Consider the following 26,051-nt stretch of genomic DNA (forward strand, 5'->3'; position numbering starts at 1 on the left):
GCAGTCCATACAGCTGACATTCACTATTTACCTAACAGGAACCATTTCTTGACAAATACAGTATCTAAATCTTCATCTTAAAGGGTATTTACAGCAGCTTTTTAATTGCATAGGTAATAGCATAGCTTTGACAGCCAATATGAAAAAGCCAGACTACCAAATTATTTGCTGATACCTTTAGTGGTTGCACTGCTTTATAAGTTGCTATTAAGCTCTAAGAAATTTGTAGATGTTGATCCTTTTAATGGAAGTTTTCAGGAAGCTCAAGGCTCATTTAGGTCACCTGCTACAGCAAACACAAGAGACTTTTGGTGAGAGCCAGAGAAAAGACAACATCCAATCCCACCTCCCTGAAGGAGCAAGTGAAAATGCAAAGGCATGGCATGCTGCAGCAGGGGAAGGGCATGAGGAATTCCCCTACTGAAGAGGAGGGAGCAGCAGAGATGACATGACGAAGCAACCACCATTCCCTGTTACCCTGTGCTGCTTGGTGGGGAGGAGGTAGAGAAATCAGGAGTGAGGTTGAACCCAGTAAGAGAAGAGGTGTGGTAAAGGTAGTTTTAATATTTGGCTTTATTTCTCAGTCTCCTCTGACCCGGTTAGTAACAATTGTTGTGGTTTTTTTTTCTTTTTTCCCCAAATTGAGTCTGTTTTGCCTGTGATGGTAATTGGCAAGTGAGCTCTCTCTGCCCTTACCTCACAAACCTTTCATTGTACATTCTCTTCCCTGTCTGGCCAAGGAGGGGAAGGACAGAGCAGCTCCTGGTGGGGGGGACCTCGTGGGCCAGCCAGAGTCAACCCATCACATATGTCAACTAAGAAAAAAGTTAAAAGGTAATGTCCTGCCCATTTCTGGCTCAACCACTTTACTCTTCAAGCAGCAGTCCTTGTGAAGCTCTAGGGTTCTAGGCCTCACAACCACCTTACTTCCAGGGTGCAAACTGACAAAGCAATTCAAACTGAAGCCTTTGGCACTTCTTGAATTATAGAGCAGAATTCCTTCCTCTATAGTATGATGTTTAACAACACTGCAAGAGCAGGTTTAGTTCTCCTAGTAGAGTTTTATGGCTTCAGCACTGAAAACTGTATTTTGGGTGAAACTATTACTCTTCAGAATCTTCAACTGTATTTGTAGAAGACTGCAAATAAGTACAAGTTTGATTACGGTGACCAAGTCCATATCCATATCCATACTTACACACTACTACAAATTTACTCCTCTGCAAAGCTCAAGACAAAGAGATAAGAGTATTCTATAAAACATATGACTGTTATTTACATTATGACCCCAGGAAGAAAATAGGACTTTTAGAATCATTAGGAAGAATCTGCAGCTTTGGGCAGTACTTCAGAATATAAGAGACTGTAGTCTAATGCATCAAGCAATGCAATACCTGAGTGATATCTGATTTGGTGTCACTGAAAAAGAAAACCAAGCCCAAACCAAAAACATTTTATAGGAGTGAAAATAGAAGGCAAACCATCATTTATATGGAAATGTCACATAAAGAATGACTTGCAAACTGCTTTCCATTTTCTTCACTAACTTCCAGAGTCTCTCTTGTACAGTGAGCCAGAAATCACTTAGCTCTTCTTGATGTTGCTGTGGTTTTGAATGGATCAAATTCATCCTGCAATTTGTAAACCAGACAGGCATTACAAAATCACAGAATCACAGAATTAACCAGGTTGGAAAAGACCTTCAAGATCATCTAGTCCAACCTATCACCCAACACCATCTAATCAGCTAAACCATGGCACTAAGTGCCTCATCCAGTCTTATTTTAAACACCTCCAGGGATGGTGCCTCCACCACCTCCCTGGGTGGTGTATTCTGAGTTATAAAAAGTCAAATCACCTGTAGATCAAACTAGGAACTCTGGTCACATTATGTCATGTTTTGTGACATGTTTTTGCTGGTTTTCATATGAAAGAGGTTATCCCTTGATTTAGGAGTTCAGATCTAGACGGACAAAGAATAGGAACTGAGTTGACAGAGCAGCTACTCTGAAGTGAGGAACAATCTGTATGTCAGGTATAACCTAGGAGAATGTTACACACACCTCGAAGAAGTTATGTCCATATATATCACACATAATTGACTGAAAAATACTGCTGATTTTTGCATATTCAGACAAAGATATAGTTTTGCATCTCAAGAAGAATGGAAAGCAGAGTGGAGAGAAGGGACAAAAAGGTAACACTTCCTCTGAAGTGGCCAACATGTGACATTTTTAGTTAGTATTCTGACCTTACATGACAGTCTGGTAGTCTGTGAAAACACACTGGACAGTGCTTGTCAGCATAATGTCTATTCTATTCAGTACAAAACTGTGAATGAAGTTCTACTTGTTAAATTATGGAACTATTTCCTAGCAGTTCAAATATATCCTGCACAACCAGACATCTTAAACTTGAAGAGAATATTTTAATTTTTTGTTAAAGTGTATTTACATAAGTTGTAACAATAAAATGCCCTGGAAAATAGCCACTTCTAAATACAAAAAAAAAAAAAAGTTTCTTCTAAATAAAAGATTTAAATAAATGAAAGAATCTAGTAGAGTACTAGAAGAGATTCTGATTACTTTCTTCCCCAGGCAAAATAACTATTCCACATGTTGCAGGAATGACAATTAACTGATTAAGAATTGAAGGGAAAAAGGACTGGATATTTTCCTGAGGTGCTTTCTAGCCTGATTTTTGATGATTCTGCATATAGTCTAATTAAAGCTAGTGCAATAATCTAATCTTGTTAGTGGGGAAAAAAAAATTCAATTTCACTCTGAAACGCTTTATTCAAATAGCTGTAAGCAAGTCAGCCATAGAAACTTATATGAAATAAGAAAGACCACTCAATACCATACCTCATCTGACTCGAAATCAGCTCCTCTAGATGTTTGCGTTTGTGAAGGTCTTTTACTAAATGAAGATGTAGCTGACAACCTTGAAACATAGAAAGAGGAAAAAAAAAAAACAAAAAAACAAGGCATCAGCACATTGTCAGTTACCAGACATTCCAATAAGTTTTCCTTCAATTTAGATTTGGACTACCATACAGAGATTAAGATTCCAGTAAGAGTAAGTAGAAACCCAAATTCTCCAACTAATATTAATTCTAAAGCCCTGACCTAGCTTCTATCAGTAGACCAATTTATGGTTACAGAATGATCACCCACAATAACAGGTAAAAATTTATATAAATTTTCTAAGCAGTGTTATGACTTCCATAAAAACCTCTTTGTTTTTTCAGGTGGGATCAGATCCCTGGACTCTGCTGACTGCTGATCTTCTGATCAGGCTGTCATGAAGTAAACATACTGACCTTTTATTTACTCTGGAAGAAGGAGCAATAGAAATATCTTCTACATCAGAGTCATCATCTATAATTTCCTGGAAAACAAACAAACCAACCCCCAAATTGATAAAGCTTTTTCACAGAATTTATTCTTACAGAGAAACAATGCATAATACTACAGTACTGTAGCACAGAACCTTTGGGATTTTTTTCCAACTACATACCTACTTAGTTACAATAAACTGTACAATGTGCAAATACTGCACAAGCTTTGCTCTTCAAATCTTTAATCATGCAGAACTGCCCAAAATACTCATCTATATACACTCTGTATCTTATGCTACAGTCACAAATTAAACTGTCTTCCGTTTTCTCAGCCAAACACCGTACCCAAAAACAGGTAGAAAAGGTCTTCAAATGAACATGCAGAAACTTACTGCTGGAACTGATAGCTTGGGAACATTTGCTGGTTTAGGCTAATGTTTTCATCATGCATTTATTTTTCAAATCAGAAGACAGCAAAAGGCAGTGCAACTTTGCTCATGCAAGATGCTTCTTACCTCAGAGTAAGCTTGAGATGAATTCAAGGAGGCGTCTGATTTAAAAGACCTAAAGGCTGAAATAAAACAAATGCCATATTTTTAAAGTGCTCTCACAACCAAATGCAAATAATGTTATGTATGCATGTATGTATCTGTTTACTTTAAGACTTGCTTAACATGCATTTCCTCTGCAAAATACCAAACAAGCAAAACCCCCCAAACCCAAACTAAAACATAAATTCAGCCTTTGCTAGAGTCTGACTACCAGGGATCTAACCGTCTCTGCAGCAGCAGCAGTTGCTTCCCAGTATGGCTGAAAAACATTCTGTAACTTTGGTTAAGAGGAAAAGAACAATATCACTGTAACTGATATTCCTGTACATCAAACAGTTTAGACAGCAACACACCTGCCAAAATTTGCTTCTCTGAAGTATTTTAGGTAATTTGCTGATCTATTTAAAATTTAGGTGATTTTCTGATTAATTTAAAACTTAGCTCTACCTTTCAGTATTTTGTGGGGGTTCAGGTATAGATTTGCAAGCAGGATGTTTTTCTTTAATAATCAGGTTACCTATGCTGTTTCCTCAGAGCCTGTCCTCTGTAGCAAGAAAGGGCTGCTCTCATCCACAGCTTAAATCACAGGTCAGTTTCTCTTCCTAGTAAAAACTGTCATTTCCAAAACTTGCTACAGCATAAGACTAAATGAATTTGCATCAAAGCTTACTGACTTGCAAAAATCAGTGAAGTTTAAACTGTTTATTCAATGAGGAATATTCTGCATAAAATAGATGCTTTAAAGTCATGTTCCTCCTATGCTTATTCCTTAAGGAACTAAATATAGTAAGATGGTCCCTATTTCCAGTTCTAGTTAAAAGTTCCTGACACATTTCATTTTAACTCATGACAGCAGGAAATCACTATTCTTCCCCCCCCCCTCCATTTTTCTTTCTCTCATCACTGTTAGTTATTCTAATCAATTAGATCAAAAAAATCTCTCACAGGTGGACTAATAGAAATAAAGGCATTTAAGGCACTTCATCATTGAAAAAACCTTTTGTTACAATTTGAGAGAGCAGATTAGAGTAATGGACAGATCAAAGACCTACCATCCATGATAGACATATTCTTGGAAGGCACAGACACAGGCTTGTAGGTTCTGCTGCTAGTAGCTGACCTTTGGCTAGTGCTTCCTGTAGGGATAATGAACAACATGCAAATCTGACCAGCGTTTTCTTGTTTGTTTTGGTTAATTTTCCCCTGTTATCATTACTGAGTGCAAAGTCATAGAATCATAAAAATGGATTCAAGTCCGCTCACCTAGAGCTTGCAATACCACCGCTTAAAAACCTACAACCCTCTTTAAGCCTTCACTTTCTTCTTTATATTAAAGCCCTTCCTTACATGCAGAAGAACTCCTCTGGGTCAGGTGTTCAAAGCTCCATAGACAGAGCCTCTAACACACATGCCCCTGCTCTGACAGGATCACAACAGCACTGGAGCACATGCTCACAGAACTTTTAAAGGCAGTGATCAAATCAGTTGTAAGATGACTACCCTTGTTTCAACTCATTCTGTTTCTAGACCCTTGGGGGTATTACTGAAACCACTGAAAGGAGTGTCTTACTGCAAGACTCCATCTTTTCTTTTTTGACTTGTATATATCTTTATATATATTAGAAGTACCACTATCACCATGAAGTGCACAATCATGCACAGCCAAGGAACTAGTTGATTCATTTTGCTCAGGCAACTGCCCATCTTCTCAGTCACTAGAAACAATGAAGTCTCTTGTATTAGGATAGAGACAATCTGTACCTTCTCCCTATTCTTTGCACAGAGTTTCCCAATAATGCATCTATTAAGAGTCTACTATGTTTCCACAGCTGGTAAGCAAAATATTTTTCTTTTAAACATCCAGTGAAAGTCACAACTTAAGCTTTGTAAGCAGTCAACTGTATACAATACTACACCCGTACAAAGAATGTGAAGTTTTTCTTACCTCTTCCCCTTCGAGATGAACCTCTTGCTGTTGAACTTTGACCTCTTGCACCTCTTGCCCTACCTCTTGCCCGACCCCTTCCCTTGGTCAGCGTTGCAGGAAGGCTATCATCTGAATCACCAGTGCCTTTCACACTTGTATCCATTTCTTCATCACTGGAGGCTGTGACAAGAACAGCATCCTCGGATCTGTGAGCTCTAGCCCTGGTTATTGCCTGAAATGGAACAGTAAGTGCTGTAAGAAAAATCTTAAACGATTAAATGCACCATTGTTACATCCTGGTTGTGACTTGAGTCTTGGAAGACCCAAATCCACAGTGTTATCAAAGCAAGGAAGTCTGTCAAAAAGCAGAGGCAGTATTTAGTCTGGTTAACTTAGATGTGTCCATATAAAGCAGTTAGCTAAGTTCTGGTAACAAAATCAAGCTAGCTAATATGACACACTGCCAGTGGAGTTTGGTGAATACTTCAGGTCACCCTATGTCAACTATGTCCATCTGCTCAGAGGAAGCACCCTCTGGGTGCCATTGACTTCATCTTCATGACAACAGTGGGTGCTTAAGAAAACTAGTTCACAGGAAGATCTCAGAATCTCATCCTGGGTGTCATTTTTCTCAAAATTTCATGCCAGTCCCACACAGCCTGCAGAGACAAAGGAGTACCACTGCTGTGAGCAGTCGGAAATTCTCTTTGGAAAGACATACGCAATCCAGATATGAGTCTCTGGGTGATCTAAGGAGAATGGTACCTAAAGATTTACCAGAAATACCAACGTGTTCCAGTAGTATCACTCAATACAGCCCATCTACATGTCCACTGGTGATGGGATGGGATGACAAATAGTTTAAGCTGGCTGGCAAATCTCTGAAGGTCACCTTTCTGGTCTAATCTCAGTTCAAAGAAAGAATGACTGAACATTCAGGCTCAGAAATATGCATGAGAGATCTCAAAGGCCAAATTGAGAGCAGCAGCTTGGGCACATAGGATACCAAGGATTAAGAAAAAACTAATCTTCCCTGGACAGACAGGCACATTTTGGCAAGGACTTCATTCCTATGCAGAAGTCACCATTCCATTTTTCAGCCTATGTTCTAATTTCGAAGAAGTTACCTCACGAACTTCCTCATCCTCTTCTTCAGTATTCTTTTTCCTACTCTCTCTGAACTTTCGTACCTGAATAAAATAAAAAAAGAGTTCCTGTCACAATAACAGTTCATTTCATATAAGAATCAAGACACAGTGAGAAATCTTGATTGTTGAATTAAGCCAAGCTCATGAGGTCAAGACAAGTTCAAGAATAATTGTTTGTTTACAGCCTTTGCCCTACGGTTAAAAACTTTCATGTTCTATTAATAACTGGAGCTACATCACTGGGGAGAAAAAAGCATGGGCCATGATGAAAAGCTGGAGATACTATATACAAGAGAAGGAGAGCATGCATAGTTTGGTAATAAGGGAACAGTGAAACAAATAATTGGAAAAGAAGGGACAGAGATAAAGAAGCAAGATATAAAACAATTATATTGAAAAAAGACAAACATTGCAGTATAGCTGAGAAAGCTCAACTTGTTGGGTGAGAGGGAAAGAAGATACTAGTCCAAAAGACAGGGGGGAAAAAAAAAAACAAAAGAAGCCAAAAAAAAAAATCAACCACAAAAAAAACCCCAAACAAGCCCTCATGAACTAAAACAATCAGGAAGAAATCAGATAGGTGCAACATTTCTCTCCCCACAAAGCATTATTTACAGAGTTCCCAGTTAAGCTGCAGAACAAGTTGTCACACAATGCTTGACTATTAGAACTGAATACATGGGCTCATGTGGAAGCTCAACAAATTGACACAGCAGTTCACAAGCATTATTAGATACACATAGATCAGGTTTGTCTCTGGGAGACTGAGGTGCAGGAAGTTAGAAGTTAAAAAGAACACCCGAAGGATAAGCTTCTTAAATATTTGCCCTGTTCTTGTTCTCTTACCTAAGACCATATGAAAAAAACCTAAGATTACATTCACCATCTTTCTCATAGTGTATATATATCTCTACATACATTAGAGTGACTGTAAGCATGCATGTGCAAATAAAGTTCTCACTTGCTCCCTGCGATAGGACAAGGAGCAATGGATGTAAGCTGCAGCACAGGAGGTTCCACCTCAACACAAGGGGGAACTTCTTTATTGTAAGGGTCACAGACCACTGGAACAGGCTCCCCCAGAGAGGTTGTGGAGCCTCCTTCTCTGGAGACTTTCAAGGCCTGTCTGGATGCATTCATCTGTGACCTGAGCTGGACTGTATGGGCCTGCTCTGGTAGGGGCATTGGACTCAATCTCTTTGGGTCCCTTCCAACCCCTGACATCCTGTGATCAGTATAAGCATACCTAAACCTCATTTGCAATACAAGCTTTTAAACTACACATTTGAAACTTCATCACCGTATTTATTAATTCCAGAAAGCATCTAGATGTGAGTATTGCACACGCTCCACACATAGCCAAATTTATAAAATCAGGCTTGAGAGCACTTTTTTTTCGTATTATTTGTCTACCTTCTCCCAAGAAATTAACATCAATAGAATATTACCTCCTCATCTATTTTTTCTTCCTCTGCCTCAGTGCGACGCTCCTTAAGAAACCTCTGTGTTTTTTCTAGTTGAAATTTCACCAACTCTTCTATGGCATCTTTCTCTTCTTTGTCCACAAACTCCTGCACTGCTTCTCCCATTCCTCTTTCAGTTAGCAATGAAAGCTGTACTTTCTGTATAATTGGGGAAAATGTTTTATTAAGAAGCATCTGCCATCAAAGTGAGTAATACTGCTGCTGTTTCAGAGAAATATTACATCAAGCTGGTTCCAAAACCAGTAATGTGCACTGAAGATGTCAGAGGAAAGCACAGCAATAAGCAAACATGTTATTTATCATAATATAGTTACAACTCTCTTGCTACTAGCATGTTACATCTACTTACCAGAGTATTTTCCAGACTTGTCAAAGAAAAGTTTCATAAAGAAATTACAGTGCTAGTCATATCTAAAATAATTTGCCTGAAATGTATTGCTGAGTGAAGGGAAACTGTATTCCTTCGTAGTCCCTTCTTTTTTTTTTAAACTGAAGATCAATTTGTGCAGAAATAAAACCACTATTAATAACAACCCCTGAATTCTTACAGATGATAGGTTTTACTGCAAAACTCCTAACACTAAAAAATGGCAGTTACAAAACTGGGAGAATTATTATAAAGCATTAAGAGCTATTAAGCAGAAGTCTATTGAAATGCAGTTCTTCAAATGCTAATAGTTCTCACATGTTCATCAAGTGAGATAATACTCATCAATATATTCTACATCAAGATATTATTACAGACACTCAAGTAGCAGATGCTATCCATGGTGTTTTGGGTAGCACCTCCTTTCCAATACAGTAACAGACATCCTGAGAATGAAGCCTCCAAGTGGATGACAATGTTTAAATGGCCCCCTCTTTTATCATTAAACTACACATAGATAATTTCTTAGTAAAAAGCACTACATATGCATATTAGTGATTTGTGATCCTCCAAGATGTCCTTTAGAAATTATTTTCAGGATTGCATCAGAAGTATGAAACCTTCCCTGAAGTAATGCTACAAAGAGGAACAAATTTTACAGCTATTACAAAATAAAAAGTTTACAAGAAAAGAAGCATCTCAAAAGAGTGACTGACTGTAATAATGCCATGTTGATTTTCAACAATTAGGCTCTCTTCTGAAGGAAAAAGAGACAAACAGCAGTGATTTCAATTCCCAGGCCTCAGCTGACCAGCAATACTGGAATTGAACAGCCTGGTACTTGTTAGCTATTTTTGGTCTCGCATCCTTTAAACAAGCAAACGCAGCCCAATGCTACCTTAGTACCCAAAGACTCTTTTGCTTCCCTAAATCAGACAGGATCAGGTGTCTAGCAAAACCTGAAGCACAAGCTGCCTTAACACAATGCTTAAGATCTTTGTCATCATTTTGGGGCACAATATGCTTTTCAGTCCCTCTTTATTTTATTACCAGTGTTAACTTAAAACATGTTACCCCCACACTGCAAGCCTTCCCAGAACATCAATAGATTCTTTCAAGTCTTTATACAAGGACCAGTACAAGAACATATGAACAAGTTGGGGAGATGGTTTAACAGGGACATTTGCAGAAAGGGATGAAAAGAGATTAAAATAAAAATCTGTTTATCATAGAATAATACAGTGCCCTGATTTTGACACTGATATCCCTCCCCATGGGATTTAGGGGCAGCATACACTTGCAGTACCACCTATTTCTGACTTAGTCACTCTGGATTCCCTCTAATATTCAGAAGGCAAACAGTCTGTCCAGGGCATGATTTATGCCATTCTAATACTGACAACACTTAACACAGAATCATAAATGGCTTAGGTTGGAAGGGACCTTAGGGATCAGCTACTGCAATCCCCACGTCATGGGCAGGGACACCTCACAATTAGACTCAACTGCCCAAAGCCTTGTCCAGGCTGGCCTTGAATGCTCTCAGGAAGCAGGCATCCACAACCTCCCTGGGCAACCTATTCCAGAGTCCCACCACCCTTGTATTGAAGGACTTCTTAATATCCAGTCTCCCTGCTCTCCCTCAGCTTAAAACCAATCCCCCTTGTCCAATTGCTAGACACCCTTATGAGAAGCCCCTCTTCAGCCTTCCTGTAGGATCCCCTCAAGTATTAGAAAGCAGCTTTAAGGTCCGCCACGGCATCTTCTCTTCTCTAGTCTGAACAACCCCAGCTCCCTCAGCCTATCCTCGTAGCAGAGGCGTTCCAGCCCTTGGATTATCTTTGTGGCCCTCCTCTGGACTCACTCCAGAAACTCTGTGTCCTTCTCATGAAGACAACACCACAACTGGTTGCAGTATTTGAGGTGGGGTCTCACAAGAGCATGTGCCTAAGGAATCCTTGCTCTACCGGCTTTCTAAAAATGTGTTCTGAAGTATCTTCTTCAAGTTATGCTTGATCATGTTGATCTACATGATCAAGCATTTGGGTGTGTAATTCACTGACCTTAGTACCCTGGGGTTGGGAAAGGGAAATAAATCAAGTTTAATGAAAGGTTAGGGAGAATGCAAACTCTTGAGGGGCTCTCTTCCTTCACCCTGCTCTACTTTAAATATAATGTGGCATTGCACTATGTCTGAGGACACAAAAATACTGCAAAGTAACAAGTTACTCCAAGGCAGCTGGCAATAGAAAACTGTACTGTCTCACACTGATCCTCTAGTAGATTAAGGTAGCTTTTCCCTCAGAGCATGCTGCCTCACATTCCTCCTGTAAGAACACGACACATCACTCAGTACAGGGCAGACATTGCAAGCTTACATGAAGAGTCACCAGAATGTTCTCAAACCAGCATGTGTTCACTTGCAACCTGCATACAAGAGTTACTTCTTAACCTAAGACATATACCTCATATAGGAATTCACACACACAGGAAATAAACTCACTTCTAGATGGATGTCAGAATCTTTCAAGGGCACACTACTTCCATTAAGAAAGTAAACAATATTCCAATTAAAAAAATATTAAAATCAAAAAGGTACCTTCTCTGCTGTCTGAAAATACTGCTTTACAAGGTCTTCCACCCTCAATGTCATCCCCTCAGAAGCGGGTCTGCCAACCAGCCTTCCAAAATTAATATCACTGTCTAGAATAGAAAAGCAGAGTGGCACTGTCACCCATGTTTGCAGCTTTTAATTATTATCATCCACTGACTAATAAGAAAAAGGTTAATATATAGCTCTTAAAATTGTATATGCCTCTTAAAATATGTAAAGGCTTCTTGCTCTAACCATACAGTCTCCAGTCTAGAAACAGGGGTAAGCATGATGGATGCAGTAATTGTACAAGACAACTCCACCTCTAGCAGATACAAAGTGTTCTTCCAACTACCAAATGCCTGTAATTATAAACTAAATACTATGCCCTGAATGCTATTATAATTGAACTTTGGAAGATGACAAAAGAAAAATCAAAGGACTCATCAAAGAATCAGTTTCTTTTACAAGTAAACTTGTTACTAGAGAAGGAATCTTCCTCCAAAACACGCTGCTTTTCATAGCTTGTTGAGGCTGCCCCCCCATTCTTGGCCATCAAGGCAGGAATGACAGAAGAATGAAAGGGATAATCAACTGAGGTTACCACATACCACACAAATATAGTGACTACAGACTGCTTTCAGACATCTGCCACATTCAAGCACAAAACATTGTTCTGTCAGCTTTGATATATCAGCAGCTGTGACAAAACAAACAGTACCAACTTGTGAACTCATGAAGTCTTAACATCACCTGTAATGATCCATGGAATAATATGCACATGAACTGAAAATTGAGTGCTTTATAAGCCACCTCCCAAGTATTAGAGGGCATCTAATGAAGCAGTGAAAAGAACGGTATTCTTTTTACTTTCCCTTCATGAAGGCAAGGTACATGTTAAGAAGGAAAATTAAAATGTATTGATAAAACAGTGACAGATGTGGCAGCTGTCTCATGTTAACGAGACTATACCATGGATGCAGGCTTGAGCATAGGAGGCTCCATAAGGAAAAGCCTTGTCACTGTGAGTGTGACAAAACACTGGAACAGGCTGCCCAGAGAGGTAGTGGAGTTTCCTTCCCTGGAGACATTCAAACCCCACTCAGATGCATTCTTGTGTGGCCTGCTCTGGCAAGGGGGTTGGACTAAATGATCTTTAGAGGTCCCTTCCAACCTCTAACATTTTGTGATTCTATTTGATTAAAAAAGGCAACATATACCAAGATCAATACAGCCTAATTAAAATGTTAAATGTTCATAAAGCATGATGTTTTGAGCTCATTCATTGGCATTCAACAAATCCAAGTGCCGGGTGCTGCACTTTGGCCACAACAACCCCATGCAGAGCTATAGGCTGGGGTCAGAGTGGCTGGAGAGCAGCCAGGTGGAAAGGGACCTGGGGGTACTGGTTGACAGCCGCCTGAACATGAGCCAGCAGTGTGCCCAGGTGGCCAAGAGAGCCAATGGCATCCTGGCCTGCATCAGGCATGGTGTGGCCAGCAGGAGCAGGGAGGTCATTGTACCCCTGTACACAGCACTGGTTAGGCCACACCTTGAGTACTGTGTCCAGTTCTGGGCCCCTCAGTTTAGGAAAGATGTTGAATTGCTGGAGCATGTCCAGAGAAGGGCAATGAGGCTGGTGAGAGGCCTTGAGCACAAGCCCTATGAGGAGAGGCTGAGGGAGCTGGGACTGTTTAGCCTGGAGAAGAGAAGGCTCAGGGGTGACCTCATTGCTGTCTATAACTACCTGAAGGGAGATTGTAGCCAGGAGGGGGTTGGTCTCTTCTCCCAGGCAACCAGCACCAGAACAAGAGGACACAGTCTCAAGCTGTGCCAGGGGAGGTTTAGGCTGGAGGTGAGGAGAAAGTTCTTCTCAGAGAGAGTGGTTGGCCATTGGAATGGGCTGCCCAGGGAGGTGGTGGAGTCACCATCCCTGGAGGTGTTCAAGAGGGGATTGGACGTGGCACTTGGTGCCATGGTTTAGATAGTCATGAGGTTTAGGGTGACAGGTTGGACTCGATCTTTGAGGTCTCTTCCAACCTTCTGGATTCTATGATTCCATAAAGCTCACAGCATAAGTAAAAACTGTCAGTGGAACTGGAGTCCTTACAAAGCACTAATGTGAAACATTAACAGTTCTTTAGCACAGCATGTTCTTGTGCAAGCTTTATCTTCATTAGGGACTATTAGGAATCTAGTAATTGGGCAACTTCTATTAACCATTTATTAAAAATTCTAAGCACAGTGAGAAATGCTTCAACAGTAGCAGCTATTATTTGGTTTGCACACACGTCTGAATGGACATGCCTGGAATAGACAAGCCCAGTGCACCTCATGCATATCATTAATTAGGGTAAACAAAATGTTGTCGTACATTTGGACTTTTTTTTTTTAATATACAAACACCCCCATGGCTATTTTAGATGTAAATGACTTAACACAGTAAGAAAATTTAAAAAGCAAAGGGAAAGAACACAACACCCATCTCTTTCTCTGCAGAGCACCCAAACCAAACAATCTCATTCCAAGAAGTCTCAGGAGTAAGATGTTCATTCCTTTCATGGTAATCACCATGGAATCATGAGGTAACTCAGTCTGGTATAGGGCTGTATAGATTACTGTAAGCAACTCAACAAGGTTTGAGGCCAAAGAAAAAGGAATTATTTATCTGGAACTGTCAGCAGATACTGTGTTGAGCATCAGATTTTTAGACAAACCCAGAAATACAACAGAAATACTTGTGCAATATATAGACTCCATTGAAATGATGCATCTTTACTCCTTCTATAGTAAAATAGATGGTAGACACCAAGCCTTTGCAAGTGCTAGGTAACTAAATCAAGGAAGGACTGTGACAACCAAGGCCAGTGAATGGTTCCTTCCTTTATAATTACCATTTTTGTCTTTTTGTTCACGATGCCTGAAAAAGTGTATGATGTCTTTCGGGTTGGCCACCCTGTCCATGTACTTCTGGCTGAAACGATGAACACTGAATGGTTCAAAGCCACCTGCATAATCAACCTAAGAGAGGAACGGAAAAGAATGATTATGAAACAAACTAAAATAGAGAAACCACACAAATCAAGATGAGGTTGTCTTCCTTCAAAGGAAAAATTAAAGTAAAAAAGAAGTCGACCTAAAATTAATGCTTTCCCATAGTATGCAGGATTGTTCATGGATAATAACAGCTAATAATAATATTAACAGAATAGCTATTAACAACCCGGATTCATAACTTGTTCTTAATTTGTATCACTTAATAGCCTTTAGGAAAATTTCCATAAATGAGGTTAGGAACAGACACAGGATAATACAACTGGAGAAAAACTGTAAATAGCCATTCAAACCACCAGTGAAGTGTAGTTATGACTCATCTCAGGCTTTACCACAAAACATGGTCATATCACAGGTAAACAGAATCATGGTATGAAGGCAATTTATATTTGCCTGTACACAGTAAGAAGTTCCATATATTATGTGTTTATACAAGCTCAAGAGAAATGTATTCCCTTGAAAAAAAAATCAAGTCAAGCAAGCAGAAGACCTGCATGGATAAGAAAGGAACTCTTAGTAAAACTTAAAAACAAAAGGGAGGTTTACAATATGTGGAAAAAAGGACTGGTCAGTTGGAAGGATTATAGAGATACAGCCAGAGAATGTAGAGATGCAACAAGGAAAGCCAAGGCCCTCCTGGAACTGAATCTCGCCAGAGGGGTGAAAGAGAACAAGAAGAGGTTTTTGAAATACATCAACGATAAAAGGAAGAGCAGGGAAAAGGTGGGCCCACTGCTGAATGAGATGGGAGATATGGTAACTGATGATGCAGAGATGGCAGAGTTGCTGAATGCCTTCTTTGCCTCAGTCTTCACTCCTGAGACCAGCCCTCAGGAACCTCAGTCTCTAGAAGCAAGGGAGCAGAACTGGAGAGATGTAGACATTCCACTGGTCAATCAGGACAGGGTTAGAGATCTCTTATACCATCTCAAGACAAACAAATCTATGGGCCCCAATGGGATGCATCCACGAGTGCTGAGAGAGCTGGCTGATACTGTTGCTGAACCTCTCTCCATCATATTTGGAAAGTCATGGAGAACAGGAGAGGTGCCTGATGACTGGAAGAAAGCAAATGTCACTCCAGTCTTCAAAAAAGGCAAGAGGGATGACCCGGGCAACTACAGACCAGTCAGCCTCACCTACATCCCTGGAAAGATGATGGAGCAGCTCATCCTGGAGGTCATCTCTAACCATATGGAAGACAAGAAGGTTATCAGGAGTAGTCAACATGGATTTACCAAGGGGAGATCCTGTCTGACTAATCTGATAGCCTTCTATGAAGTTATGACCAAGTAGGTAGATGAGGAAAGAGCAGGGGATGTCATATATCCTGACTTCAGTAAAGCTTTTGATACTGTCTCCCGTAACATCCTCACAGAAAAGCTCAGGAGATGTGCCATAGATGGCTGGTCAGTGAGGTGGATTGCAGACTGGCTCCACAACAGAGTTCAGAGGGTCATCATCAGTAGCACAGAGTCCGCTTGGAGGCGTGTGGCAAGTGGTGTCCCCCAGGGATCAGTACTGGGTCCAGTTTTGTTCAATATCTTTATCAACAACCTGGATGAGGGGATTGAGAGTACCCTCAGCAAGTTCCCTGATGATACAAAACTGGGGGGGTTGGCTGACACCCCCTCAGGCTGTGCAGCCATCCAACGTGACCTGGACAGGCTGAGAGCTGGGGGAAGGCAAACCTCATGAAGTGCAATAAGGACAAGTGCAGGGTCCTACATCTGGGGAGAAATAACAACAGGCACCAGGACAGGTTAGGGGCTGCCCTGCTGGAAAGCAGCTCCACAGAGAAAGACCTTGGAGTGCTGGTGGACAGCAAGTTCTGCATGGAACAACAATGTGCTCTTGTGGCCAAGAGAGCCAAGGGGAACCTGGGATGCATCAGCGAGGGTGTGTCCAGCAGGTCTATGGAAGTTCTTCTACCTCTCTACTCTGCCCTGGTGAGACTACACCTGGAATACTGTGTCCACTTTCAGGCTCCCCAGTTCAAGAGAGACAGAACTGCTGGAGAGAATCCAACGGAGAGCCAAAAAGATGATTAGGGGACTTGAGCATCTCCCCTGTGAAGAGAGACTGAGAGCCCTGGGACTATTTAGTCTGGAGAAGACTGAGAGGGCATCTGATCGATGTCTATAAATATCAGAGGGGTGGGTGTCAAATGGAGGGGGCCAGGCTCTTTTCGGTGGTTCACAGTGATAAGACAAGGAACAATGGGTTCAAATTTGAACCTAGATTTCACCTCAACATGAGGAGAAACTTCTTTGCAGTCAGGGTGACAGAGCACTGGAACAGGCTGCCCAGGAGGGTTGTGGAATCTCCTTCTCTGAAGACTTTCAAAACCCACCTGGATGCATTCCTGTGCAGACTACCCTAAGCGATCCTGCTCTGGCAGGGGGGTTGGACCTGATGATCTCTGGAGGTCCCTTCCAACCTCTGATATACTGTGATACTGAAGTATGACTTCACTTTGAAACTATTCTCTGTGACCTTTCAAACCAAAGCAATCCAAATAAAACAACTTCTTACTTGTAATCTTATGAGAGGCTTCTCTGGCTGGCGTGGATTTAGCAAGCGTTCTCTTTCTGCACTGTCCAACATCAGTTCAACCTGTGAAGCAGAATTTGAAAGTCAATCCCACTTTGTTCTCTTACAGATGCCTAAACCCTTCAAGTATAACAAGTACAACATGCAGCTGCAGGTGGGAGCTATAGAAGTAGACAATTATAGGATGTGAAACACCTATGTACCAGTATCCGGCCAAGAGCCAAAGCAACGAATGAGAGAAAAATAATGAAAGGCTTCTCTTTCAGATACAGTGTAGTCCAACACTAGACATCACTAGTCACTCATACTATTTTACTTCATAAGCACTAGCCTTTGATAAATTTCTAGTTCAGGGAAAAGCAGGAAGAGACTTATACAGGCCGAAGTATGAAGAACAATTAGTAAACCTGCTTAGTTACTTTCGCTACTTTGCACTGCACAGCCCAGCTCCCAGGGCTTAGCCACGTGTATTTATGCTAGCTCCGAAGTGCACACCCAACACTGCCCCACTCTAAGGCAGGAATTTTTGGACAAAGATGACACAGACCCCCATAAAGCAGTTCCAGCCTACTTTAATAGGTCATCCCAGTTAAGGCACCTGGAAGCCAAGGCTGCAGTGATGTCATGTAATCGGTTTCCTATGGAAACACTGCCTAAGTCCATCTCAAGTAATACAGAGCAAGACACAATATTTCTCATCTTCCAGTCTCAAAATCAGTCATAGATCCCAATCCCCATCCATACACTATTACCCATATACTGCTGACATTACAAATTACCTTTTCCATGCAGAATGCTTGTATCGCCTGAGTTACTTTAGGATTGTCAGGATTAAATAGATCTGGATGATCAGCTAGAACAACATTCTCCATGTGGAAAGGTCGCACTGTCTCTAGAGCAATCTTCTGCATGTTCATTTTTTTCCCTCTAACACGCAGCAAACCAATGTGTCTGGAAGGAGAGAGGTAACTTGCTAAAAGCTAAACTTAAAAAAACTGTTACATAAAGAATTACAGAATCACAGAATCAACCAGGTTGGAAAAGACCTCAGAGATCATTAAGTCCAATCTATTACCTAATACCACCTGACAACTAAACCATGGCTCCAAGTGCCACTTTTGTTGTACACCTCCAGGGACGGTGATTCCACCACCTCCCTGAGCAGCACATTCTAATGGCAGATCACTCTTTCTGTGAAGAACTTTCTCCTCACTTCAAGGCTAAACTTCCCCTGGCACAGCTTGAGACTGTGTCCTCTTGTTCTGCCACTGGTTGCCTGGGAGAAGAGACCAACCACAACCTGTCTACAACCTCCTTTCAGGTAGTTGTAGAGAGCAAGAAGGTCTCCCCTGAGCCTCCTCTTCTCTAGGCTAAACAACCCCAGCTCCTTCAGCCTCTCCTCCTAGGGCTTGTAGCCGAGACCTCTCATCAGCCTCGCTGCCCTTCTCTGGGCATGTTCAAGTATCTCAATGTCCTTTTTAAATTGAGGAGCCCAGAACTGGACACAGTACATTTTAAATTCATGTTTACTTTTCAGGAATCAAAGTTTAAATGCTGTAGGAAGTCCTTGGATCCGTACTTCAGGGTTGGCACTGCCAAACTTCAGTTCTATTGTATTTAGATTGTGCTTATTCCACAGACAAGCACATGTACACAGTACATTAATTTACTTCAAATATTAGGTTTAATCCTAAGTAAATCAAAAGTTATTCTAGGTACTGATTCCATCTACTTCATTATGTTACACTCTGAAGCTAATCCACACTATAGCACAAGTCCTTTCATACTTAGAAGCAATTTTCCTGTCTCAAAAGAACACATGAGACACAGGGCAAGAAATAATTAGTAACAAAAAGAAAAGATCACACACTTCTTCACAGCTTCTCCAGGAGACAGAGCTGTCACCACTGAACTTCCTGGCTGAGAAACATAGAAACGTTGCTGTTCATTTGGGAATGGATCTATTTTGCACTCATGTTCATGACCCCACACAACAAGATTTATAAAATCATCTAAAAACTGTTCTGGAATGTAGTTGGTAGCTCCATGTTTGCTCCTGTTGAAGAAAAGAGAAAAATAATTAGTCCTAACAGTTATGGGTGGGCAAGGGGGGGATCAAAGGAGTAGAAAAACATCAGTGTGATTTAATATGATACAGAACATTCAGCAAAAATATCTGACATATATTACATTTCAGGTACATTTGTTGACTTCTGCCTCACTATTATTTGCACATGAGGATTACACTCTTAGGAAAAACTAAGAAAGGATGTGGGAGAGAACTCTGCTTGCTCCCACTACCACTGTTGGGAGGAACATGCAGGAAGAAATAACACATGCTGCCTTTCCTCTCTTCAACACAAACTGTGTCAAGTATAGCAGTGCAAGGGAAAGTACAGCACTTGTCAAATTATAGTTTGAACGAGGACAGCAAATACAATATGAACTTTAATACTCCCTCAGCTCTAACAAGCAGTCAAGACTTCATTAATTCAGTATTTCACTACGAACTCTCTACTGCCCCTAACTATGAGAGTCTGGGAAGAGGTTTCCCAGCATTCTTAATTTATTTCAGCTTTTCCCCCTTATGATTCTTTTCTAAGAAGAGCTATAGAAAAACACTTTCATATGGGAAAATTTTAAGAAACTAGCTACTCACAAGCACAAGAAGCACTAATTGCCCAGCTGGATTTCTCATCTATCCTTTCCAAGGCAGTTTAATGAAATAACACAACAGGTTTTTAAGTCATCATAATTCAGTCAATACTGTTACCTATTTTGATGAATCACAAACAAGTTAAACCAACTATCTTCATCTTCCTTTGGTCTCAGCATGGTTACTTTTTTATTAAGAAACATACGATACAACCTCTCATCTGGAATAGATCCTGGAGTGGACAAAACAAAACATTAAATCATTTTTGTGTGGTAAACCTACTCTTTATTTTAAAGCATTTTTAACAGCAGTTCTACTAAAAAGAGCATGAAGAACACAATCTTGTGGCAAGATCAGATCTTTGTTTTCATGACCTATGAAGTCTGAGGTGTGATTATGAATTTGAATGAGTTAAAGTATAAATTGGTTATTTTGCTAGATAGACTTATGAAAATAAGACATTTTAACATGAAATCCACCTTTAAACAGTTGCTAAAAGCAGTTTCATTAACTACATAGGGTTTGAGACTTCTTGCCAGTTTCTAGTGCCAAACTGACTATGGGCAGAATGAAAGATATCAGAACAGGTGTTTTGTTTCTTGTTGACAAACTAAGATGTATATTTTCTTTTAAGGTGGAGCCTAAAAAACAAATACTATTGATTAGAGATGGAGATTTAAGCATACTTCCTGGTGGACAACATGACGACCAGGAGCCAGCAACGTGCCCTTGTGGCCAAGAAGCCCAATGGCATGCCAGGGTGTATTAGAAGGGGTGTGGTTAGTGGGTCAAAGAGAAGTTCTCCCACTCTACTCTGGTGAGGCTGCATCTGAATACTGTGTCCAGATCTGGGCCCCTCTGCTCAAGACAGGGAACTGCTGAATGAGTCCAGCACAGTGCTTCAAAGATGATTAGGGGAGTGGAACATCTCCCTTATGAGGAAAGGCTGAGGGAGCTGGGGCTTTTTAGCTTGGAGGAGACTGAGGGGTGACCTCATTGATGTTTCTAAGTATGTGAAGGGTAAGCGTTGGGAGGATGGAGCCAGGCTCTTCTCAGTGATGTTTAACGATAGAACAAGGGGCAGTGGGTGCAAGCTGGAGCACAAGAGGTTCCACGTAAACATAAGGAAAATAATTTTCACTGTGCAGGTGACAGAGCAACCAGATAGGTTGTGGAGTTTCCTCCTCTGGAGACATTCAAAACCTGCCTGGATCTATTCCTGTGTGACCTGCTCTGGCAGGTGGGTTGCACTACATGATCTTTTGAGGTCTCTTCCAAACCCTAACATTCTGAGTAAACCACAAACCCTGCCAAGTCTATGCTTTCCCATACAGCAGGAAAAAGTCTGCAGTGCTTCTGAACTGTTTGTCACTGCTTATTTCCTTGGTGCTTTTAACAAAAAAAAAAAAACCAAAAAAACCCAAAAAAAAACCACAAAGCAAACCCACCCATACCCAGGATTCATGATGCATTTCAGTATGTTTACGTATTCTGCATAAGAACAAGTGTTCTTTAAATCAAGTCAAGAGGGTATATAACCCTGACACAAGCACAACAAAACATCTCATGAACATTTCCATGCATCAACACCCATATATTAAAACTGCTGAATTTCCCAGAAGCAATTTTGGTTATTAAAAATTCTTGGATATATCATGGATATAAAGAACCTTTACTAACAACCCTTAGAATATCTAGCAAGATTTTAAAGTATCTTAAAAATCAGAGCAAACTAGGACTTACAGCTATAAAAGATGCTTGGAAATTAGTGCTTTAAGCACTCATGACTGAACATAAAATAAGGGGAAAAAATGCAACAGAAACCAGTCAACCATAACCATTCTATGTAAGAAGTGAGGACAGAGAGAAAGATGGAGGATAAAATAGAAAGGGACTAAGTGGAGTTGAAAACCCACCACAGAACACCTTTAAAAATATGAAACTCTTCATGAGATTCTTTGTAAGAAACTGAGGTTACCTGTGACAAATGTTATTTGAGTCACTTCAGACAGACACATCAGAAATTAGATTTCTGCTCAGATAGTTCATGTGTTGTTTTGGTTATATTGAAAACCATAAACATAAAACAAAGTTTTACCTAAACAGGAAGAAGTAAGCTTAATATACAACAGTGACATATTAGACTGTGACTGCCCAGACTTGGTACACAGGCACGATCTTTGGCTAACCCAATCAGAGTTCATTTAAGACCACTGAGAGTGTAGGAAGACAGTTATTGGAGGATTTACCTAGGTTTTTTTCTATAAAAAGCAAAGAAAAAAAATCTGCAGTGACAATGCAGGAGGATGAGAAACCTGACACTGTCACTGAATTTATATTCTTTAATTGAACATTACTTAGACCTTCATATTTGTTGCAGCACTACATATTTGTTCCAACTTAATTTAGAACTATTGAGTTTCAGTAGTAGATGAACAGTCCAGCAGGCTAATACTTACCCAAGCCATACAGAGCAATTTTTGTTCTACCCTTACGCAATAAAATGGGACTAATATCTATTTTCTCCACAGAAGCTGAACGTCCAAAGTGATTCAACAATCCTGCACAGCTTAAAATATCCAGTGCACACAGTGCATCTGCCTGTAGAAAATATTGAGAAATAAAAACTTTGAGTAGAATGTTTTGTTTATAAAGTCAAAGCGAAACAGTCTCAAAAGAGAGAATCCGTCCTTAAGCAACTTCCGCAGCTGAAAAACTCAGTCACATAAATTAGCTTTTTTTGGTACTCATGGGTACAGAAACAAATCCCTTTTCCTTACAGCTCTTGCTTAATTTGAATAGTGCAAAATTAAACATTAAATAATTTAGAAAAACAAAACAAAACCCCGCAAGTGGCCAGAGTCTCTAAAGCACTACAGAAAACTGTTAAAGCTAAAGACTTAGAGGTAAACTTCTGACATACCAAGTCCTGAGTTTAGCAGGACACACTGATGTTTGTCTAAAATGCAAAATAATTCATTCAACACACGAGCTTTGTTGCTTGCTAAATGACCTTTTCCTGCTTACTTCTAGTTGTTTATATTTGAACTAGCATTGGCTGGATGTAAATTGCATATGTACAAATCAGAGTATCAAGATTCCCCTCAAGAAAAAAAGTTTTCAATTTCTACAGAGAGAATTTGTTCCAGAAACTTTTTGAAAGGCTGCCATTTCTTGGCACGAAAAATTACTATGTTCTCAATTAGCAAAATCTATATACATTAAGAATTTAGCCATAGTTTATATGGATCCCTTAACTTCTTTCCATTCTTTTTTTAATGTGACAGTTAACTTGTTGCCACTAATTAAAATAATTCCTTAAGATAAACAAAGTATTTAGGTAAAGAGCAGAGCAACTGAATAAAATTAGCCTGTTCCTCAAGAACCATATTTCTATACAAATCTCTATTTTTACAATATTATTTTTGTAACAGAACAGTATAGTACAATTATTACAATAATTACCCCTGTGGGATCATCATGATTGCCATGAATACTAAAAACTGGAATAGAAATGTTTAGATTTGGATCCTGATAATTCACCAGTGGAAACCTGGACAAGAAAAGGAAATAAAAAAGTTAAAATCTATCTGCAAATTTATGAAATTTCAAATATTGTCTTTAATGTCACCACAAATATATCACGACAGTAGCACAAATCATAGAATTATAGAATTGTTTTGGTTAGAAAAGACCTTTAAGATCATGAGTCCAACCATTAAAAGACTGCTAAGTGGCCATGAATAAGCTTAAGCTGCAGAGCGTAAGAAGATTCTTACTCCTGGTCTGGAATGGCACTTCCCACTGGGAATGGGATAGCAAAAAGTTCCTATTTTTTTTTAGAGCATGCCTATAAAAAGAGTTGTACAACATGTGGTGTGGTACCTGCAACAGTAGCGGATTGGGCTGTGTAGCCTTTGTTTACACACAAAGAAATCTGATGATTGTAACACAAAAGCAAATTATGTAAATGGGTTCACTTGCAGGACAGAAACTATACATTACATAAATGAATCAAATGTCAGAGCACATTCAGAAGTTTCTCAAAGAATTGTGTGAATTCCTTTATAGACTTAGATTGTAAGATGACAGGTGAGGTCATCCTATAAACTGTCCCACGCAAACAAATCTCAAACTTCAAGGTTCCAGTCACAAAGGATACAAAACATAGAATTCAAACCATGTTCACCCAATACATAAACCAAAATTTACACCACAATTTATAGGAACATACTTACTTGCTATACTGAAAATTAACTGCCTGATCACTCAAAATTTCAAACTGAACAGGACGATCACCCATGCAGTGTCTTCTCAGTGACTCCAAACAAGAGTGCACTGTTTTTCTGGAAGGTTTGTTATCATGAAAAAGGTCTCCACCTAGTAAAATAAAGTCCACCTGTATGTAAAAAAACCAACAACCTGTTATTTTCATACAGCTTCTATTTCCTTGCAAGACTTCTAAGCAAATTGTTTAAATTATTTCTTCTAAGGAGTTCCACATAACTTCTCATATCTGCACTTCTACATAAAACAAGTTGGTATTTAATTGTCTCATAAAAAGAAAGTTTAACTGAATTATTAATTAAAATAAAACCTAACCTCAAAAGATCCATTTATGGAGAGTTACAGGAGAAAACAACTGACAGCACTGAAAAAGTACCAGTCAAGTGTTTTAATAATGGTCTCCAGGTTGGCTCCTGAACATTTTCTTTGACAGCATGAAGAGACACATTATCATTTCATTGCTCTGGTATCTAGTGTGAAGAGATCAGCAGTGGTTGTGACATTACTAGGTGCAAGCTCTGTACATATTTAGCTTTTGAACAAGCATTAAGAAGAAATAAATTATCTTCATGAAGAAACCATCAATCTTTAAAACAGAAACACCACTTTCAAAGCTTTTAACTTATTTTTCCTACTTTCTTAGTTGTCTGAGGACTTTGTATCGTTACCTTCACTCTCCCCAATTATTTTGCCCTCTTGCAGTGACAAAGCCTCTAAATACCACTAATACGACCAAGGTAATAATACAGTAAGAGTGTTCTCACAAAAGCATAGGTATTTTACTGAAACAGGAATATAACTGTTTGCATTAAATGGTTTAGTTTAGTTGTTTAATTTGATATTATTAAAGATTGGTCCAGGTCTAAGCTTTAGAGCTGCTGACAGGGCGGTACATATTTTCCACGGTCTCACTCCTTCTCTTTCCAAAATGCAGCACTTACTTCATTTTTTTGAGCCTGCTCCAAAATTTCATTAAAAGTTACAAATGTATCATTTCCACGCACTGGATCCTTCTCCATATAGCCAAGATGAATATCAGTAGCAATAAGTATTTTAAAAGTGTCTTCATCATCCCTGAAAAATACAAGGAAATTTGTGTTAAGAGAGCAACACACATCAGAATTTTAACACTGTCCAAAGTCACTAAAAGTACATGAGATTTTCTGTAAAACTCTATCATTCCTGTAATAGTCTCAGAACATTTCACGACTTTTTATTGCAAACAGCACTTCACCAAAACAACCAGTTTGAAGATTTTGTTACCCCAATGACCCTACTCCAATAAAAGGCCTGCAACCACCTCTCTGACGAAAAGCTAAACAACCCTTTGTATGTTTTCTGTCTTTAAAAAGACCTGGTGAGCAACCATTTCATTTCTCTCTTTGTACTGATAAATCTACATAGATACAAAAGGAAGTATATAACCTAAGGGAAAACACAAATGACCTTTAAGCTGGATTTAAACTGAAAGAGGGTAGATTTAGATTAGCTGTAAGGAAGAAGTTCTTCACTGAGGGTGGTGAGACACTGGCAGAGGTTGCCCAGAGAAGCTGTGAATGCCTCATCCCTAGAAGTGTTCCAACGCCAGGCTGGATGGGGCTCTGAGAAGCCAGACCCAGTGGAAGGTTTCTTCCAACCCAAACCATTCTATGATTCTATGCTCCAAGCTCTTTTTAACTCATTCCAAACATACAGAAGTCTTGCTATCTCATAGGACAGAACTGCAGAGCTACAGACAGCAGGAGCTTACTGTGAATTGATGGTACTCATCTTCGCGCCCAGACTCCTCACAAAAAGGCTCTGGACACAGCTTAGTAAATCAGGTCAGAAAATCAGTTTCGACTCTCATAGATACTACATAAAGCCTAAGAGACAAAACCAGAAACGAAATTAGAACGAAGGGCACAGTGAGCAGAACAACCAGTTAACCCTTCTTTTACTAGAAATTAATTGCTTGCAAACAAACTCAATCTACAGAAAGGTCCGCGTTCAGTTTAACCTACAGAAGGCGTATGGACACCCTGTGGACACGGCCAGCCCTCTCGAGCAAGGCCACCTGGAACCGTGCAAGGAACGGGAAACTTCACGGAA

The 26,051-nt window shown here is 39.8% G+C and overlaps 1 protein-coding gene across 1 annotated transcript; it reads right to left on the reverse strand.

Moving 5' to 3' along the window:
• Positions 1 to 1,580: 1,580 nt before the first annotated feature.
• Positions 1,581 to 25,730, reverse strand: MRE11 (MRE11 homolog, double strand break repair nuclease). Its single transcript, XM_054385321.1, has 19 exons — positions 25,711 to 25,730; positions 24,902 to 25,034; positions 23,912 to 24,072; positions 23,139 to 23,226; positions 22,133 to 22,274; positions 19,791 to 19,905; positions 18,888 to 19,073; positions 17,797 to 17,968; positions 17,000 to 17,080; positions 14,305 to 14,431; positions 11,417 to 11,520; positions 8,415 to 8,588; positions 6,946 to 7,008; positions 5,837 to 6,050; positions 4,944 to 5,027; positions 3,856 to 3,911; positions 3,323 to 3,390; positions 2,865 to 2,943; positions 1,581 to 1,631 (listed from the first exon to the last, which is right to left on the reverse strand). The coding sequence occupies exons 1-19, from the start codon at positions 25,728 to 25,730 to the stop codon at positions 1,581 to 1,583; spliced, it is 2,118 nt and encodes a 705-aa protein (XP_054241296.1).
• Between the last annotated feature and the right edge of the window lie 321 nt (positions 25,731 to 26,051).

The sequence above is a fragment of the Indicator indicator genome, chromosome 1, assembly GCF_027791375.1.
Source record: "Indicator indicator isolate 239-I01 chromosome 1, UM_Iind_1.1, whole genome shotgun sequence".
In the NCBI taxonomy this organism is placed as follows: Eukaryota; Metazoa; Chordata; class Aves; order Piciformes; family Indicatoridae; genus Indicator; species Indicator indicator.

Excerpts from the sequence above, each read along its gene's own strand:
- MRE11 (XM_054385321.1), bottom strand. The coding sequence starts at position 25,730 with ATGAGTACCATCAATTCACA. Across the intron at positions 25,035-25,710 it reads ATGAGTACCATCAATTCACA|GGATGATGAAGACACTTTTA; the intron begins GTAAGCTCCTGC and ends TGTATTTTTCAG. Across the intron at positions 24,073-24,901 it reads AGCAGGCTCAAAAAAATGAA|GTGGACTTTATTTTACTAGG; the intron begins GTAAGTGCTGCA and ends TTTTACATACAG.